Source organism: Nelumbo nucifera, chromosome 2, assembly GCF_055504915.1.
Source record: "Nelumbo nucifera cultivar China Antique chromosome 2, China Antique-T2T, whole genome shotgun sequence".
Taxonomy (NCBI): Eukaryota; Viridiplantae; Streptophyta; class Magnoliopsida; order Proteales; family Nelumbonaceae; genus Nelumbo; species Nelumbo nucifera.
Window position 1 is genome coordinate 12,472,914 of NC_142650.1, and position 18,015 is coordinate 12,490,928.

General features: G+C 37.2%; 1 protein-coding gene across 8 annotated transcripts in view; it reads right to left on the reverse strand.

Annotated features, from left to right (window-relative positions):
- The window catches only part of LOC104597236 (D-alanine-D-alanine ligase family), a 129,749-nt gene that overhangs the window by 72,260 nt on the left and 39,474 nt on the right, over positions 1–18,015 (reverse strand). For 6 of the 8 annotated variants that reach the window (XR_016082475.1, XR_016082476.1, XR_016082477.1 and 3 more), the window contains exons 10-14: positions 17,437–17,523; positions 16,852–17,067; positions 16,697–16,744; positions 2,342–2,596; positions 217–320 (exon numbers count right to left, since the gene is read on the reverse strand). Coding sequence is in view for 5 of the 8 variants with exons in the window: in XM_010258681.3 (XP_010256983.1) it covers positions 217–320; positions 2,342–2,596; positions 16,697–16,744; positions 16,852–17,067; positions 17,437–17,523 (710 nt within the window). In the remaining 3 variants the exon portion in view is untranslated. The remainder of the gene's footprint in view (positions 1–216; positions 321–2,341; positions 2,597–16,696; positions 16,745–16,851; positions 17,068–17,436; positions 17,524–18,015) is intronic. The other 2 variants (XM_088898020.1, XM_010258683.3) reach the window with 2 other exon arrangements.

Here is an 18,015-nt window from a genome sequence, read left to right on the forward strand (position 1 = left end):
TGTACTTAACATTTATGCTGCTTCAGTACAACATGAATGATTTTATCTTTGAAGAAAATGCATGCTGTTAAGGTTTTGATTGATCTTGTCAAGGAAAATTATGAAGGGAACAAAATTTAATACCACCAGCAACAGATATGTTTTCATTTACATATCCATAACACAATTAAAATGTAATTTGTGAACAATTGTAAAATATATAAATAAAATACTTACGGTAATGACCAAACTGTTCTAGAGGAACCACTTTTCTCCTTATTGTGGTCCACGTTAGAAAAATATTCATTTGTGGGTGCCAGCAAACATGGAGTAACTTCAAGCTGCAGTCACCATTTAGCAGAAAGAAAGATATTATAAACGCTAAATTGCACTTGTATCAGAAAAGAAATTGCAGAAAACCCGATACCATCAATCTTGATTGTTTTATATTCGTATCTCTTATCTTACTTTTCTAACATGAAAAAAGTAATTATCGATCTTACTGTATAAAGAATTAATATGTTTTATTAGTTCAATCAGAAAATGTAATTAAATTCCTAATCTGCTTACAAGGATGGACACAAGCACAGGAATCGGCGAATATGTATCCAAGACTCAGAAAAACATGGGCATGCAGACATGTCATGGAAAAGTATAATAAGATAAGAGATATGGACACACAAACAATGGCCAATCTCCTTGCCAAGAGATTAAGCTGCACAAGGATGGACTGTATCTGTAACAAGTTGGAGCTTTATGATATTTAAGCTCCAACTTGAGTTTTGAGGGGGTGTTAGAAATAGCACATATATAGGCGGCAGGGTATAACTGTCATTGTAATGTTTTTAACTTAAGGGTATTTAGATAATTTCACCAATATTAAAATATAATAAAAGAATGGTGGCAGAGGAGATCCACAAAATCTTAGCTCTCTCGTGCTAGCCCTATTTTTCTTCTTCTTCTTCTTTCTCTTGTTTTCTTAGTGGTCCATTACTCCATTTATCCAAGGAGACCATGGTAGGACCTGACCGTGAACAGACTTGATTTCGTCCACTTCCACCTTCTAGAATCCTATGTTTGCATATTAATTTGTTGACTCTGAAGCAAAGCTACAGGTCAGTTACTTGCTGCATCTCCCAATCACAAAAATTCCTTTTAAAAGAGGGAGCCCAAGAAGAAGATACCCTTCAACAAGGTATTAATCTGCTACTCATGCTTCCTTGTTGCTAGCTGTTCTGAGCAGATCCAGTCCAGAAAACTGTCTTTTAAAACCCTATCGGCCTATACTCACACCAAGGGTCTTTCCAGAACCTTATTCTACGACCATTTCCTAACTGATACTTAAAGCCCTTTGTAAAGTGAGGGGAAACTTTATACATACCCCTCTAAGCGCCACAATCATAGGCCAACTGAGAACCTTCGGCATCCCACCCATTATCACATAATCCATATTTTTCTGCAATCACATTCCTCATAGATCATTAGGTTCTGCAAAAAAACCACCAGAACTATCTATCTGAGAGTGTTCCTAACTCAAAGGTCTTAATCCCTTGTACTAGACCCTATCCATTTTCTCTTTCAATCTTATTAATTGACTCTAATCTCTATGTCTGGCTTAACAGTTGAGTTCCGCAAATTCCTAGACACAACTTTAGTGGATACACATAATGAAACTAACACATCAAATGACCTTGCTTTAATTTGACATCACTATTCTGCTTGTAAATCTTTAAATAAAATTCCTATTTCACCTAGTTAAGAAAGACAACAACATCCTTTTTAAACTGATCCACAGCAACACAATAAAAATAAAGGCTTGTCAAAATAATCAGCACCTTAAGCTGATTAGACAAATACAAAGACTAGAGATTCCACTAGAATCTTCAAATAGTATCTAACAAGCTTTCTGGAATGCGGTATTCCTTTGAGAATATATAACATTGTGCAGGGCATTTATCAATAGAGAGAAGTTTACGAAGACTGATAATTTTGGGGTGCCTTTAAAAAGAGTTTTCCATATACATTGTAAAGGAAGCCCTTTCTTTAGGGCTTGGACTGCATTAGTCATGTTCCATGGTTTTGGGCTTACACTTAAACTTTCTCCTTTCTTATTGCATGAAAATCTTTTGTTGCAAAGCAACAAAGAAAAGAATGGTTCAAAGAAATCCACTAAGAAAGCATTAAACAAAGGTGTAAATCATACATATACTAGGTATATAAAGTTGAGCAATCTCTGTTAAAATTCCATTAAAAGGCACTTTTGCTTAAGTTTATGACTCCAGAAAAAGCTGTTACCCACATAAACCACTAAATAATAAGTTTAGTATGCATTTGATTTTACCAGTAAGGTGTCAATGCTTACATCATCAAAAGTTTGCAAGTTGAGCCAAACATTTGTTCCACTCATCAGAGATACTTGGCGCTCTGAAGTTTCTCCTCCAAAAATGACAAAAACTTTTTGAGTACCTTTCCTTTCGGGTAAAGCTCCACCATGCTGTGAGGATTCCAATCTTCTAGGCCATGTATTTATTAGGTTACAACATGACGCAAGATGGGGAAACCGCGAGCAAGCACGCTGAATGATAGTCCGGAGGATGTTAGAATGAGAAAACCCAACCTGGACAAAAGGATGAAACTTGTTGAGACAGAAGAATCACATGAAATGGATGATTAACAGGAAAGAGGGAAAGAAAGGGGAAGGGAAGGGGACACAAAGCGGGATGGAAGAAGTTGGTGAAACATAATGAAGTGGAAAACATCATAAATTATAATGTTAAATTGATAAAATGTAATGTAATGTTGCTAAAGAATAAAAATTCTAATTAATAATTCTGATGATAATCCTTTGATTTGATCTTAATAAGTTTTTCTTCATCTATCAAAAAAAATCTGATGAGAATAGCAATGGGTGAAAATTGAGAAAAGGAGAAAAATAAATAAATAGCAGCAGAACTGATGAGAAATTTTTCTTAAAATTTAAGTCTTTGCTTTCATAATGCTAATTAAGATAAGATGGGAAACTCAGGTTTTAACCTCAGTCAACATGTAAAAGTCATTCCAATTTGGAAATTTCAATTTTTTTTTATTAAAATTCTCCTAACAACCCAAAAGCTAAAATATGGTTGGAAAGCCTCAACGGTGTAATGCGTACAAAGCCAAACAGTGACTACAAAACAAAAAAAAAAGAAAAAAAAAACACAGAGACAATGAAATTACAAATTCATTCCCAGTTCTGTAAATCCCCAATCCAGACTGTCCCTTGCAGTCCCTGATTTTGCAAAGTATCAGTTAGCATATTAGCAGACCTAGGCACCCATTTGAATGAAATGATCAAATTTCTGTCTAGATTAAGTGCCTGTGTCACCAAGGGTCTGTAACTCCAAACAATGTCTTCCAGTTTCTCCATCCAAGGTACTGCTATTTTGCAATCCCCTTCCACTGTCACATCAATCCAGCCATTTGTAGTAATCGACTTGAGACCTTGTATTAGTGCAGACAACTCCTCCTTTAAACAATCTCCTTGCCCAACCAACCCTATAAAGCTAAGAATAATGCAGTTATTGTGGTCTCTCATCGCTCCTCCAAAACCTGAGGCTCCAGGATTGCCTGGACTATACCCATCAAAATTAAATTTCAATCTCCCTACACCAGGTGCCTCCCATTTTGTGCTTCTTGGTTGGTTCCCGCATTGATATCCCATTACAATTTGCCGTCCTCTTAATATTTCATCCATGGTAAATCCCCTAAAATCATCGCACATCAATGCCCAATGTTCTATTCTTACCCTTGTGAAGTTTAACCAACTCCAGACTCTTTTGTCTTCAGAGATTTGCACATTTCTTTCCCCCACAACCACCAAAAAATTGCAGCCTCTGTACAATGACAGTATTTTTTGCCTCCTTGTGTGTGGCATGCCAATGGGTTCAAAAGAAGATGGTGATTTTTGCACTCCTCAAGCAAGGAACTCAATGCATGAGGGGATAGACACCAAGTTTCTTTGTTTCCTTCGGAGTCTATCACTAGTGTTAATAACCTGATTGGCTGCTTCCCAACAGAAAAACTTCACCTTTGGGAGCACTGGACCATATTACAAAGCTTTGACTAGAAAAGGGAACATATTGGCTAAGGATTTAATGGGATTTAAAGAAAAATGCACAAAAGAACTGTCCAATAGGATTTGAAATCCATACCTTTTCATCTGCCCCAGAAAAGTCAAAGGAAACATCTTTTATATCTTCTAGTAGAGAGAAAAGTTGATCAGTTTCTGAATTTCTCAACCCCCACCTCAAGCCCAAATCCCAAGAAATGCCACTTTCATTCTTGGAAACCAAATCAGCAATGGATCTGTTTTTTAAAGTAGGGTGGTTGTAGATTCGGTTCTAGGAAAGTTTTGACAATTCCCCCCACCAAAGAACTTTCAGAACTTCACCCTTAAACCAGATATAGAGTCATACCTCAATTGTTGTGAGAAAGTAGGGAATAAAATCAGTGATCTAAAAGCACAAGGAGCACTCTGTGCCCAAGGCGAAAGGCACAAAAATGCAAAAAAAAAAAAAAAAAGATTAAAATTTCAAAACAAATCAAAAAATATTTCCAATAAAAATCAAAAAATGCAAAAAATAAAAATATTAAACATAATATTAATTAAAAATATAACTAAATTTTTAAAATATTTTTTAAAAACTATTATCTCAATTTTATTTTGGTAAACTATGTCAAATTAAAATACATAAACATAACATGTACAACATATTCAAGCATGTAAAACTCTTGATCTCTTATTTTTTTTCCCAATTGCATTACTTCAAATATCTAATGTCATGTTAAACATTATGCATTCCTGATTCTACAAGCCACCTTCTGACCAAGCCCAAACAAGTCCATATTAAGGTTTTAAATTCTTAATCCCTATAAAAAATGACTTTATAATTTTAACTATCTTTTAAAAATATCTTTTATTAGGATGAATGAATGAGAAACATTAGCAAATAGGGGGTTTTTCGAAGCACACTTGGGCTGAAGTGCAAGGCACACCAGGCATGCCCGGGCTGGGCTGAAGAGCAAGGTGCACTAGGTGCACGCCTAGGCACACCAAGTGCACGCCTTCTGAAAATGCTGTGCCTTGGACCTAGGTGAGGTGCATATCCTAAAATGCACCTCACCTGTGCACCTAGGCACACCTTTTAAATCACCATGTAAAATCAGAATCGACTTCCAAGGACTCTTACGAGTGGAATTCCTGGTTGGCCTAAAGTACCACTCGTTTAAGTGTAGCCCATAGATGCTCTTTATAACTAAATACCATAATGATTCAGTTTCCTTTCCTCCACAGCCACTTTTCCAAGAGTGACACACTCTTTTCTTTTAAATTTCCTATCCCAAACCTACATTTTCTTTGCATTTAAAAACTTCCTTCAAGCTAATTATATGGTCTTTTTTATCATCTCAAAAGTTTGGTTTTTCTATCTCTAAAACATTCTGTTGAATTCCAACTACAGTGTGTCATATAAATCAATTTTTTGTTTAGCATGATATAGTGCCTTGTATGATGGAGCATTATGCAGTGCCAGAACAACAGAGGGGCAAGAGAGCTTCCCACATCAGTATGTATTTGCATCTTAGATGGATTCAACCAGTGTCCTTTTATTGTCACTGTGAATGCATTTACATAGAACTTAGAGGAGATCCTGTACATGTTATTTGTTGATGATATACTTTTTAATTGACAATACTAGAGGAAATGCAATGTCAGAAGTGTGAAGGTTGAACTAGGAATAGATACACGAATGTTAATAGTTAAGATTGATGACCAACTGAATCCAAAGCAACAGAGCAACCATTTCCCTCATCTACTTTAAGAAGGTAGAGATTAAATAGGAGGGCTCAGTTTTACAGAAGAGTTCTTAAAGATCATCAAGAAGAAAAGAAGGGCTGAGTTTCTCGGCATGCAGCAACAAGAAGGCAATGTGCAGGTGAAGCAAAAACTAATGGCTCCTGTAAATAGGGGTGGCTACGAGCCGAGCTTCTCACAAGCTATTTGAGCTCGGCTCATGAAACGGCTCGGTTTAAGCTGAGCTCGAACCTGATATATAGTCTCGTTTGCTAATCGAGCCGAGCTCAAGCCTAGTGAAGCTCGACTCGTGAGGCACGTGAGCCTAGTATAATAAATAATTAATTTTTATTTATTTGTATGTATAATAATAAATAATTTTTATAATTCTTAATTTTTTGTATGTAAAATTTAAAAAAATGTATTTTTATATGTATAACTTTTATTTTTTAGAAAAAAACCTAGCTTGCAATCGAGCTCGAGCTTGAGCCAAGCCGAGCTCGAACTTGTAAGCTTTGAACCAAGCCGAGCTCAAGTTCAAGTCTCTAGCTCAAATCGAGCTCGAGCCTAACACAATTTCAGCAAGCCAAGCTCGAATAGCCAAGTATTCGGCTCGGCTCGGCTCGGCTTGGCTCGAATCCACCTCTACCTGTAAATAGATGTCTCTTTTTTTGTTATAGTAAAATAAAACTTTTTAAAAGAAAAGAAAAAGGAGTTACAAGCATTACACCCTCCTTGCACCTGCAGCTTAAGTAAAAATTAAAGGCTCCTGTAAATTTACAAGCATACATAGCAGCAAAACACACACATCTCCCAGCTTAAGAAATCCACAAACTCAAAACACCACAAAAACTAATCCAGCTAGAGGGCATTTTGTCAAAGCTTTTACCCACGGATAGCATGCTTTCATAAGGTGTAAAGAGAAGTCCATATTTTAAGAGTTCAGACCTGAGTGAGGCTCCAGTGCTCCCCAGAAAGAGGCTTTAGGATGGGTTTGTGGAAGTTCATGCAGGCAGATGGGAAGCTGATTAGCCTGTAGCAGAAGTAATGATCCGGCTTTAAGAACTAGAGTTCAATGTAAGGAATTTTCATCTTATCTTGGTGAAGTTGATTCATCCAAGGAGTTGGAAGGTGGTATGGGGAGACATGTTAGAGGTGCCAAAAGCCATAAGACTAGTTCATGTCATCAAAGTTTTCTTCTCAGTTTTAGAGTGGGTTATGCAGTCCAAGGCCTCAAGGAACAGGTTGGACGGCTGAGAGTTTGAGGAAAGATCAAAAGGTGGTTTCAGTTGGATTAAACATGACAAATGGTATAGGTGAATTTATCTTGTTGGGGTCAAAAGATGATGATATGACTTAGGAAAGAGAGGAAGGATTTTAAGGTGACCATCTCTAATGGTAATATTGAGAATACATATGTAAAATAATTAGGGGATAATTTCAAGGAAGAATTAGAGCAGCAAAAGGAAAATGATAAATTTTATTTGGAAAAGTCAGGCGTAAACAGAAATCAAATGTATTGGGGCTTCATGCCAATTGGTGAGAATACGTAATCAATGGGGGCTTAGCTGAGGAATTGAGCAGGTCTGGGTTTCTCCTTACTGAGTGAACTGAAAAAGTATTTTTGGAGCTGGAAAAGGGATGGAGCTGTTATCGAAAATTTTATTAAAATCCTGGAGGTGTATCAGGCATTGGGCAGGTCTGGAATTGGGGTTTTGGGCAACTGAGAGGTGGTTATAGCATGCAAGGGGAAGGGGTTTTTTTTTTTTTGATCAGCAAAGGAGAATTTTATTTGAAATTATTGTTAAAAAGTTTTACAACTTTGTGTATGGGATTCGAGCTCCCACACTATTACATATTTCTGTCCCTCTTTACATTGCAGCCCAAAACAATTGTTGCCTCAAAGCCCCTTGTTTAGCAAGATAATCAGCTAGGCCATTTGCGCTCCTTCTAACCCATTTGAATTCAGCCTCTACCTCCTTTGCGACCTTTTCCATTTCCCTTATCACTTGTTTGAAAGTCCACAGAGTAGTTCTATTGTTTTTGGCCCAAGAGATGATCACCTTGGAGTCCCCTTCAACCTCAATATGCCTCATCCCTAGTTGCTTAGCTATCTTCAGTCCTTGTAGCAATGCTAATATTCTCCTTTCAGATTTTCTGATTACTCCCCCAATACTTGACAGCCCCAGATTTCCAAAAGAGCTTCCATCAAAATTCAGTTTGATTCTGTTACCATCTGGAGGTTTCCATTCCATCCTTACTCTCTCTTTCACTCTTGAAGATTGTGCTACTTTTGTCCAGGATCTTATAATGTCTATGACTGAGAAATCTTGAAAGATATGCAAAGATCTTACCCAATGAGCTACTTTAACTTTTCTTGTGAGTTGTGATCTATCTTTTGTATTCTCTTTTCATTTTTAACAAAATTCTTTTCTTTATTATAAAAAGCAAGATAACTTTTTCCATGACATTGAAGTAGGGTGGATTAATTCGAGATTTTGTTCTAGATGGTTGTAACCAATGCATAATCAATAACACTGAAGGAGTAAATTTTGCAAACATAAGAGAAGCTATAGTTTATGGAATAAAATGTTAGACAAGAAAGGACATAGCAACAAAAGGATAGTAGTAGAGATGGGTGGCAACACTATAGGTAAGTAAAAAATGAATGCATGAAATATGTAATTAGGGAGATAGAAATCATAAAAGTCAAGGACTACTGTTATATGGATACCAAGATCTGCCAATGGACTGTTAGATGGTTTAGTACATGGTTTCAAATGTCGCGAAATTTCACTAATGCCGCCCGACATATGTTAATGTCAAGGCTCACCGACATGAAAATGAATGGTAATATAAAAATTACATTATTTCAGTCGACATTTCCTTATATTTCGGAAATGTAGACCAAATCGGTCCAAATAACAAAAAAAAGACAGTTTTTCCTAGTTTTTCCTAATATGTCGACAAGATGTGGATAGGATGTCGACTAATGTACATTAATAATATAATATATTAGTATATTATATTAATATAATATAGTATATTAAAATAAATTATTCCACTAATAATTTCTATTTAATATTTCAAATAAAATATTTATAAAAAATAATTAACAAAAAATAAAAACAAAAGAATAAATTAATTACTTTATAATATAAAACATAAAATAGTTTTCAAGTAATAAAATATTAACTAGTTAGTATTTTTAAAATATTTATTAAAATCAGAAAATGCTTATTAAATTTTATAATAAATCATATTCTAAATTTAATATAAAAAATGAGAATAAATTTATTAAATTTTATACTAAATCATAATTTATTATAAATTTAGTATTAAAAATCATAATAAATTCATTAAGTTTTATAAGAAATCAGAATTTATCATAATCTTAATAGTTAATACCACAAAAATGAGAATCAGTTTATTAAAATTATAATAAAACATAATGTATTATAACTTTAATATTTAAAAAATCAGAATAAATGTATTTCTATTTACTAGTGTGAAATAAATATATTAGAATTTATAATAAATCAGAATTAAAAATAAGAAAAGAAAATATCGAATAACCTAGTAAAAACATCAAAATGCATAATAAATCAGTAAATCGTCATTTACTAATTTGTTATTGATCTTAGTTTCTTAGCTTTATATAATGGTTGGGAATAAGATAATAGTCTAGAAATATGTATTAATGCTTCTTTTATCATTTTACATAATATCATTGCATATTTCCACATATTTCATAATATTTCCACAATGTCTCTAATTTTTACAATATTTCCTCTCGACATTTCCGACATATGTCCTATATTTTGGTAAGCGACATTTCCATCGACATTGACATTTTAAACCTTGGATTAGTAAAACAGGAGGAATTAAGAAAATCAGATGTTTTGAGGACAGATACCCCAAGGGGGGAGTCATAAAGGCTCTTAGATGAGGTGGTTAAGCGAGGCTAACCACCTTTGAGGGATTACCTAATGATGTATCAAATAGTCAAAACACTTTGTAATACTTTTTCTATGTCTTTATTAATAAAACTCAGAACTGTCACCAATCAAAAGAAAATGTATGAAGAAAACTAGGAGCCATAGTTGTCAAGGCGACGCCTAGGCGGGTGCCCTTTGAGGCTCGCCTCACCTAATCACCAAACAGTTTTGTACTATGTATTATAAAATACTTTTTATTCTTTATTTTTTGACATTATAATTATAAAATAGGCACTATTAAACTAAAATATTCATTTTGAGTGTTTATATACTAATTTCTTTTTATTATTTTCTTATTTGTTAGGGTTTAATCAAAATAAACATTGCTAAATGCTGTATTGAACCCCCAAAGACTTTAAAACCTGAACCAATAAGGAAGAACTTAAAATTTTATCTAATCAACACATTTTCTTTTCTTCTTTTCCTATAACAAAAATAAGGGTTCAGCCCCTATACTTTTTTAATTTTCTTTTCCTTCTTTTTCTTCTCATGAATATGTTGATTTCATATACTTAAACATGAATTCCATACTTTTCTTATGAAAATTATGAATGATTCTTAAGGAAATATGGTAATGGTACCTAGGGAACTACCCTAGGATCTATGTTTTCTACATAAAAAAATCCATCGCCTAGGCGGGCGCTTAGGCGACTAGGCACAGCCTCGTCTTGGTGCCTTGAAAACTATGATAGGAGTGACTCCAATGGGTCATAAAGCCAGCTACGATTTTTTCTTTTTGGCATCGCAAAGATTGTTTTAGTTGTGCATGAAAGCCCGATGACAATGTTAGAATGATATGTTAGAAGGCTTGAGTGTGTTCGGCTGATAAGAATTCCTATTAGCCCATTCTTATGTTAAACTTATCTTGTAACTGGGCCTTTGCTAATGGGCCTAATCTTGTTTATGTCTTAAGTCTTCTGGGTGTCCCATCACTAATCAGGGGTATCCCAGTAAATTCTTGTACTTTGTACTTCACTTATATATAAATAAAGGCATGGTCGACTGCAAGTACAGTTCGACATTTTCAGCATCTCTTCTTCTTCTCCTCTTTTCTGCTACTTCGACTACAGTGGTTCAACTTTCATGGTATCAGAGCATTGAGCACCTTCCTGGTTACTGCCAACGCCATCTCCTCTTTCTTGCTGTATTTCACTTTTTTTTTATCTGGGTTGCTGCTGTGAAACCCTAGGGTTGCAGGAGAACAACACAAGGTTCGACCTAGGGTTTCCCTTGGTTGTAGGGCGCAAGGGAGGTAAGACCCTGAAGCTGGAGACCTACTAGTTTCTAGTAGTTAGCAACTATTCGGCTGCTAAGAAGAGGTCTGTATAGGACAGACCAAGTTGAGGGCTGATTTCAGCAGTCCTAGTGTTGTCTGTAAGGAGGGGAACTCCCTTTACAGTTGCAGTACTTGAAGTTCAAGTGGAGTCTGCATAGCACAGGTCGGTTACCAGCCCAGAACACCTTTTGCTGCTGTAACAGAACTGCATCAGAACTGTGACAGTCTCGGCAAGTCTGAAACTGTGTTGCGAGCTGTCAGGACCTGCTGAGGTTACTTCGGCTAACCAGAACCTGCATCAGAACTGGTTCAGAAAGACCTTTACAGAACTGTGGCGACTTCAGTTACAGATCATTTCCAGGTTGGTTACTAGCCCTACTCCATCTCTGTGAACTGATTCAGTTACAGATTTTTTCTTTGCTGCTGTACCCGAACTGGTTTAGTCCAAGTGAAGCCTATCTGGTGTGCTATCAGCACTGTGAACTCTATGACTACTTCGGCCAGCCCTAACCAGAACCACCCAACAGTGCTGTGAACAACTCCTTGACCGAAGTTAGGATGTCATCACTATCCGGTGAAGTTTCTTCTAAAGATAACAGACCTGTTATAAGGTCCTCAAACCTGGAGAACCCTAATCTGCATAGCTTGCAGATTACAAGTGTGCTATTGGATGAGTATAACTTTAGAGAGTGGTCTGTCTCAGCAAGACTGTTCATTACCTCTCGTGAACTCACAGGCTATTTGGATGGAGATAAAAAGGAACCAGAAATCAACAGCCCTGAATACACTGTGTGGTGCAAGGAAAATGCCACAATTATGTCTTGGTTGCTGGCCTCCATGACTCCTCGGGTGGCCAGAACCGTTCATCATTTTCCTACAGCCACTAAAATCTGGGAGAAAGTATCTAAGACATATGGCCAAAAGAAGAATAATACTATAATCTATAAGCTGAACCAAGACATTGCAGCCCTAAAGCAAGGAGACGTGTCTGTGGCAACATACTTTGCAACACTGGAAGGTCTCTGGGAAGAGCTTGACCATCACATGATTTTGGATTGGGAAAATGCCAGGGATAAGGAGAGGCATGACAAGCAGATTGAGGAGGGCAGAGCCTTCAAGTTCCTAGTAGGCTTAGACCCTATATATGAAAGTGTAAAGTCACAGATTCTAGGGAGAGATGAATTACCTAAGCTTCATCATGTTTACTACCTGGTGAGGAATGAAGAAGTAAGGAGAAAGGAGATGCAGGTTGACTCCCAGACGCAAGCAATAGAACTATCTGGAGAACATTCAGCCTTAGTCTCCACTAAGGGAAGCAGATTTTCAGACAAGAAGTCCCTCAAGTGTACCCATTGTGGTGGTGAAACTAACAAAGGAGAAATGTTGGGTCTTGTACCCTCATCTGAAGTCAGCTGCTCTGAGAAAGGAAAAAAGGCAACATAAGGGCCACACAGCAAGTGAGAATCTTGCCACCAACAGCAGTAGTGACATCTCACGGAGTACTCAGCCAGTGTCCTCTTCCACCACAAAGCAGGTTGCTGATTCCTCTGGACCAAGTACCTTGGGCTTTACAGCTAGTGAGGTAGAGGTTCTCAGCCGGGCATTTGCCCGTCTGAAGAACAATCCTTTAGCTTCCACCTCTCTTGCCAAATCAGGTACAGCCTCTGCATTTAGTGCAACTATTTCCATTAATTCTAGCTCTTGGGTGATTGACTCAGGAGCCACTGACCATATGACACATATGTCCTCATTATTCTCCTCATATCATTTATTGTCTAGCCAGGATAAGATGAGAGTAACTGATGGGTCCCTCTCCACCATCTCAGAAAAGGGAGTGGTTGACCTAAGCAAGGATCTCTCTCTTAAATCAGTCTTACATGTTCCTAGTCTTACATCAAATTTGTTGTCTGTTTCAAAGCTTACAAGAAATTTGAACTGCAGTATAACTTTTTTTCCCTCTCATTGTGTTTTCCAGGACAGATTGATGAGGAGAACGATTGGGAGTGGTCATGAGTATGAGGGCCTCTACTATTTTGATGGAAATGTCAGTTCAGCACTGCAAGCTTCTGCTACTACTAGTCTAGAAAGTGTGGAGTCAGGAGCTAGGTTGCACTTGTGGCATGCTAGACTAGGTCATTTGTCTTTTTCTTCTTTAGCAATGTTGTTTCCTGATTTATGTAAGGGCATTCCGAGTCAAAGTTTAGTTTGTGATGTGTGTCAAATGTCAAAACAATGCAGATCAATGTATCCAATTTCTAGTAATGAAATTCAAGCCCCTTTTGATTTGGTCCATTCTGATGTTTGGGGTCCTTCACCCATTGTCTCCATTGATGGCTTCCGTTATTTTATCAGTTTTATTGACTATTATTCTCGGTGCACTTGGATCTATCTGTTAAAAGGACGTGAAGAAGTTCCACAGATAACTATGATGTTTTGCAAGATGGTTGAAACACAATTTGATAAGAAGATTAAACAATTCCGTTCAAACAATGCAGCTGAATATTTTGAAAGATCCTTGAACTCATTCATGGAAGACGAAGGCATGTTACATCAATCATCATGTGCTTACACCCCTCAGCAAAATGGAGTTGCTGAGCACAAGAACAGGCACCTAATGGAGACGGCTCAAGCTCTACTTTTCCAGCACAATGTGCCCAAGCAATATTGGTCTCAAGCTGTTCTCATTGCATCATACCTGATAAATCGGATGCCATCTAAGGTACTGGGTATGAAGACCCCTTTCTCTGTGTTGTGTCCCACTCTTCCAGAATTTCCTCTTCCCCCACGGGTTTTTGGATGTACATGCTTCATACATGTGAAGGATCCAAAGAAAACCAAGTTGGATCCTAAGGCTGCAAAGGGAATTTTTTTGGGTTACTCTCCTACGCAAAAGGGGTATAAGTGTTATGATCCTGTCTCCAAGAAAAAATATGTCACCAGAGATGTAGTCTTTTTTGAGTCTACACCCTATTTCCAATCTTCTTAGAATCCTATTCAGGGGGAGACTAGTGGGATGGAAGAGGATTCTCATTCTCCCTTCTTTTTTCTTCCTCTTTCATCACCTTCCACTACTCCTAACTGTAACATTCCGGGTCGACCTAGTGAGACTCCCGCTATGCCAGTTACATCTCCAGCTTCAGCTGATGCTCCTGATGATCCCAGCAGGCAAGAGAAAGAGATACTTATATATAGTAGAAGGAAGAAGGGCCCTCAACCTCATGATTGCAACCAGTTGGACTCAGATCAATCTGTCTCTGCAATCCAAGGTAATTCTGACTCTCTCAATTCAGATTTGGATCTTCCCATTGCTCTCTGTAAGCCTGTTCGTTCTTGCACCACTCGGCATTCCATAGCTGATTATGTCTCTTACTCACATTTATCACCTACCTATCATTCCTTTGTGTCAGCTCTTTCCTCTGTATGTGTCCCTTCCAGATATTCAGAGGCGATATCTGATCCAAGATGGAAAGAAGCCATGAATGAAGAGATGAAAGCCCTAATGAAAGCAAGAACATGGGAATTGGTGGACCTACCAGAAGGGAAAGGCACTGTTGGGTGCAAGTGGGTATTCACAGTAAAGCACAGGGAAGATGGGTCAATTGAAAGATACAAGGCCAGACTTGTGGCAAAGGGATATACACAAAAGGAAGGAATTGACTACAAGGAAACCTTTGCCCCGGTAGCAAAGCTCAACACAATCAGGGTTCTACTGTCATTAGCTGCAAAATTCTCTTGGGAACTTCATCAGCTGGATGTGAAGAATGCTTTCCTTAATGGTGATCTACATGAAGAGGTATTCATGGAACCCCCACCTGGATATAATGTTGGAAAGAAGGTGTGTAAATTAAGGAAAACTTTGTATGGCTTGAAGCAATCTCCCCGGGCATGGTTTGAGAGACTTTGTACGGCCATGAAGAAAGTGGGGTACACTCAGAACAGTGCGGATCATACATTGTTTACAAGGAGACAGGATGAAAAACTTATAGCTCTCATTGTTTATGTGGATGATATGGTGATTACTGGAAATGATGTGAAAGAGATGAAGAGGCTGAAGGAGTTCTTAGCTTCAGAATTTGAGATCAAAGACCTGGGAAATCTGAGATATTTTCTCGGGATTGAAGTTGCTAGATCAAGAGAAGGAATCTACATATGTCAACGAAAAATATGTGCTAGATCTCCTAGAAGAAACAGGCATGATGGGGTGCAGGCCAGCAGACACACCAATGGAACCGAACCATGTATTACAAGAATCAATGGGTGAGGAATACTGTGATAAGGAAAGGTACCAAAAATTGGTAGGAAAACTGATATACCTATCCCTCACTCGGCCAGACATTGCCTATGCAGTGCATGTTGTCAGTCAATTCATGCACTCTCCAAAGACTCCTCATATGAGAGCAGTGGAAAGAATTCTAAGATACTTGAAAACTTGCCCAGGGAAAGGAATTCTATTCAGGAAGAACAACAGACTTGGAATTGAAGCCTACACTGATGCTGATTGGGTTGGGTCTGTTGGAGACAGAAAGTCAACCTCAGGTTACTATACATTCTTGGGAGGAAACCTAGTCACATGACACAGTAAGAAGCAGAATGTTGTGGCTAGATCAAGTGCAGAAGCAGAATACCAAGCTATGGCACACGGGATTGCTGAACCCTTATAGCTCAGAACTCTCCTTAATGAGCTTGGTATCAAGACTGAAGGTCCTCTCAAGTTGTATTGTGATAATAAAGCTGCTATCAACATTGCCAATAATCCAGTACAACATGACAGGACAAAACATATTGAAATTGATCGACACTTTGTAAGAGAGAGAATTGTCTCAGGGGAACTCTGTGTGCCTTACACTCCATCAGAAATGCAGATTGCAGATGTATTAACAAAAGGGCTGGCAACTACAAAGTTCAAGGACATACTTGGCAAGCTAAACATGATTGATATCCATGTTTAGCTTGAGGGGAGTGTTAGAATGATATGTTAGAAGGCTTGAGTGTGTTCGGCTGATAAGAATTCCTATTAGCCCATTCTTATGTTAAACTTATCTTGTAACTGGGCCTTTGCTAATGGGCCTAATCTTGTTTATGTCTTAAGTCTTCTGGGTGTCCCATCACTAATCAGGGGTATCCCAGTAAATTCTTGCTTGTACTTTGTACTTCACTTATATATAAATAAAGGCATGGTCAACTGCAAGTACAGTTCGACATTTTCAGCATCTCTTCTTCTTCTCCTCTTTTCTGCTACTTCGACTACAGTGGTTCAGCTTTCAGACAACACTAGTAGGAAGGAGTGAATTGATGCAAGTTGAAGGACCTAAAAGAACAATAAAGTCACTAGACAAAGAAGAGACATAGCAAGACTTGTGCAGCTGGCACCAAATAGTTGGAATAAGGGCTGTGTTGAGTGTGTTCAGTGTTTCATGTAGTCGCGGGCATGCCTATTTCAGTGGATGGATGTAATTATAATATACCATAGTACTTCCAAGACGCATGACATGTAACATTGCAAGTTTTATGAGAAAGCTATGCAATACTAAATGTCAATCACAAATGCTCATGGAATGGGACCTTAGGTGATATGTAAAGTTTTCGTCACAATGCAATAGAATGAGGACATACCTTTGATGCCTGCTGAAATAAAAAACTGGTTTGCTCCATCCCACTAATCTAAATCCATAAAAGGGAAAAGTAAGAGAAGCTATACATAAAAAAATTAAAAAAAAAAACATTAGTAGCACATACATGCACAGAAAGTGATACAAACTCCAGCTTACCAAATTGATATCTGTAAAAATTATTGAACCCGATTTAGTCCTTCCAAACATTTTACGGTTCTCAGTAGATGAAGAGAATTGAACTGAAGAAGGCAAAAACCAACCATCAATTCGAGCAAAATCACGCAGGCCAAGTCGTTGAAATAACAGAGATGCTCCTTCTCGTATACATGCAATTACATCAGTAGGAAAACGAGGTGGTGTGTGATAAGCAACCTGTGAAAAAACACATATCAGCATTTTTATTAAAAAAAGTTGAAGTAGGCATAACAAAATGAAATACTATATTTTTAAAGGCACGTTCATCAAGTAATAGTTCAACTGAATACTATTCCTAAAGCTCAGAACCAATAAACCATATACAATGCAGTAGGGGAAAAAAACCACTGCTAACCCAAGATGGGAGAATTGTAGTTGGTCACCTTCTGAAAGAAAATCTAGATAAAACTCATCAAAAAAAATAGAGTGCAATCAAAAGTACACATTGTGAAATAGAACACAATGCTTCTTTGAGCAATACAAGAAACCAGATTAATTTCAAACGGTGCTACTATAGTACTATTATGGATGCAATCACTGTCAGACCTGTTGTGTTGGGAGATATTTCCTTCGGTAGTTGAATATTGCATCATTTTCTCTAACATTAGCACTGTCATGGAATTGAAGCTCCACCTGATCATCAATGCTATAGATTTAACTCTTAACCATTAATATAATTGTAAATTATAAACAACTCTGCATGACAGCAATAGACAAATATAAGCTGTGTCAAAGGAATCTGAAAGTCTTGCTACAAAACCAGTAACCAACAGAAGCTGAAGTTTGGAGTTTATTGATAAGGTAACTTGTTAAATTATAAAGTTATTCAAGTTTTCATTGTAATAGAGCATCCAATATGCAGATAGAAATGAAAGTAAATTACTCTTGTGCACCCACAGTTAAAAACATAAATGGCAAATTTTTGCTGCCTAGTAAAAAAACTTCAAATTTTCTAGATTACACATCAATACCAGAGAATTAAAAATGGTTCCATTTTTCGTTTCTTAATAAAATCTTCTATGGTAAAGGAAAATTCATTAAAAAAAAAGAAGAGACAAAAGCAGGTTAAAAGGAATCACTAAACAAAGACTCTAAGATGGCGTTTGATAATGCTTTGGGATCTGA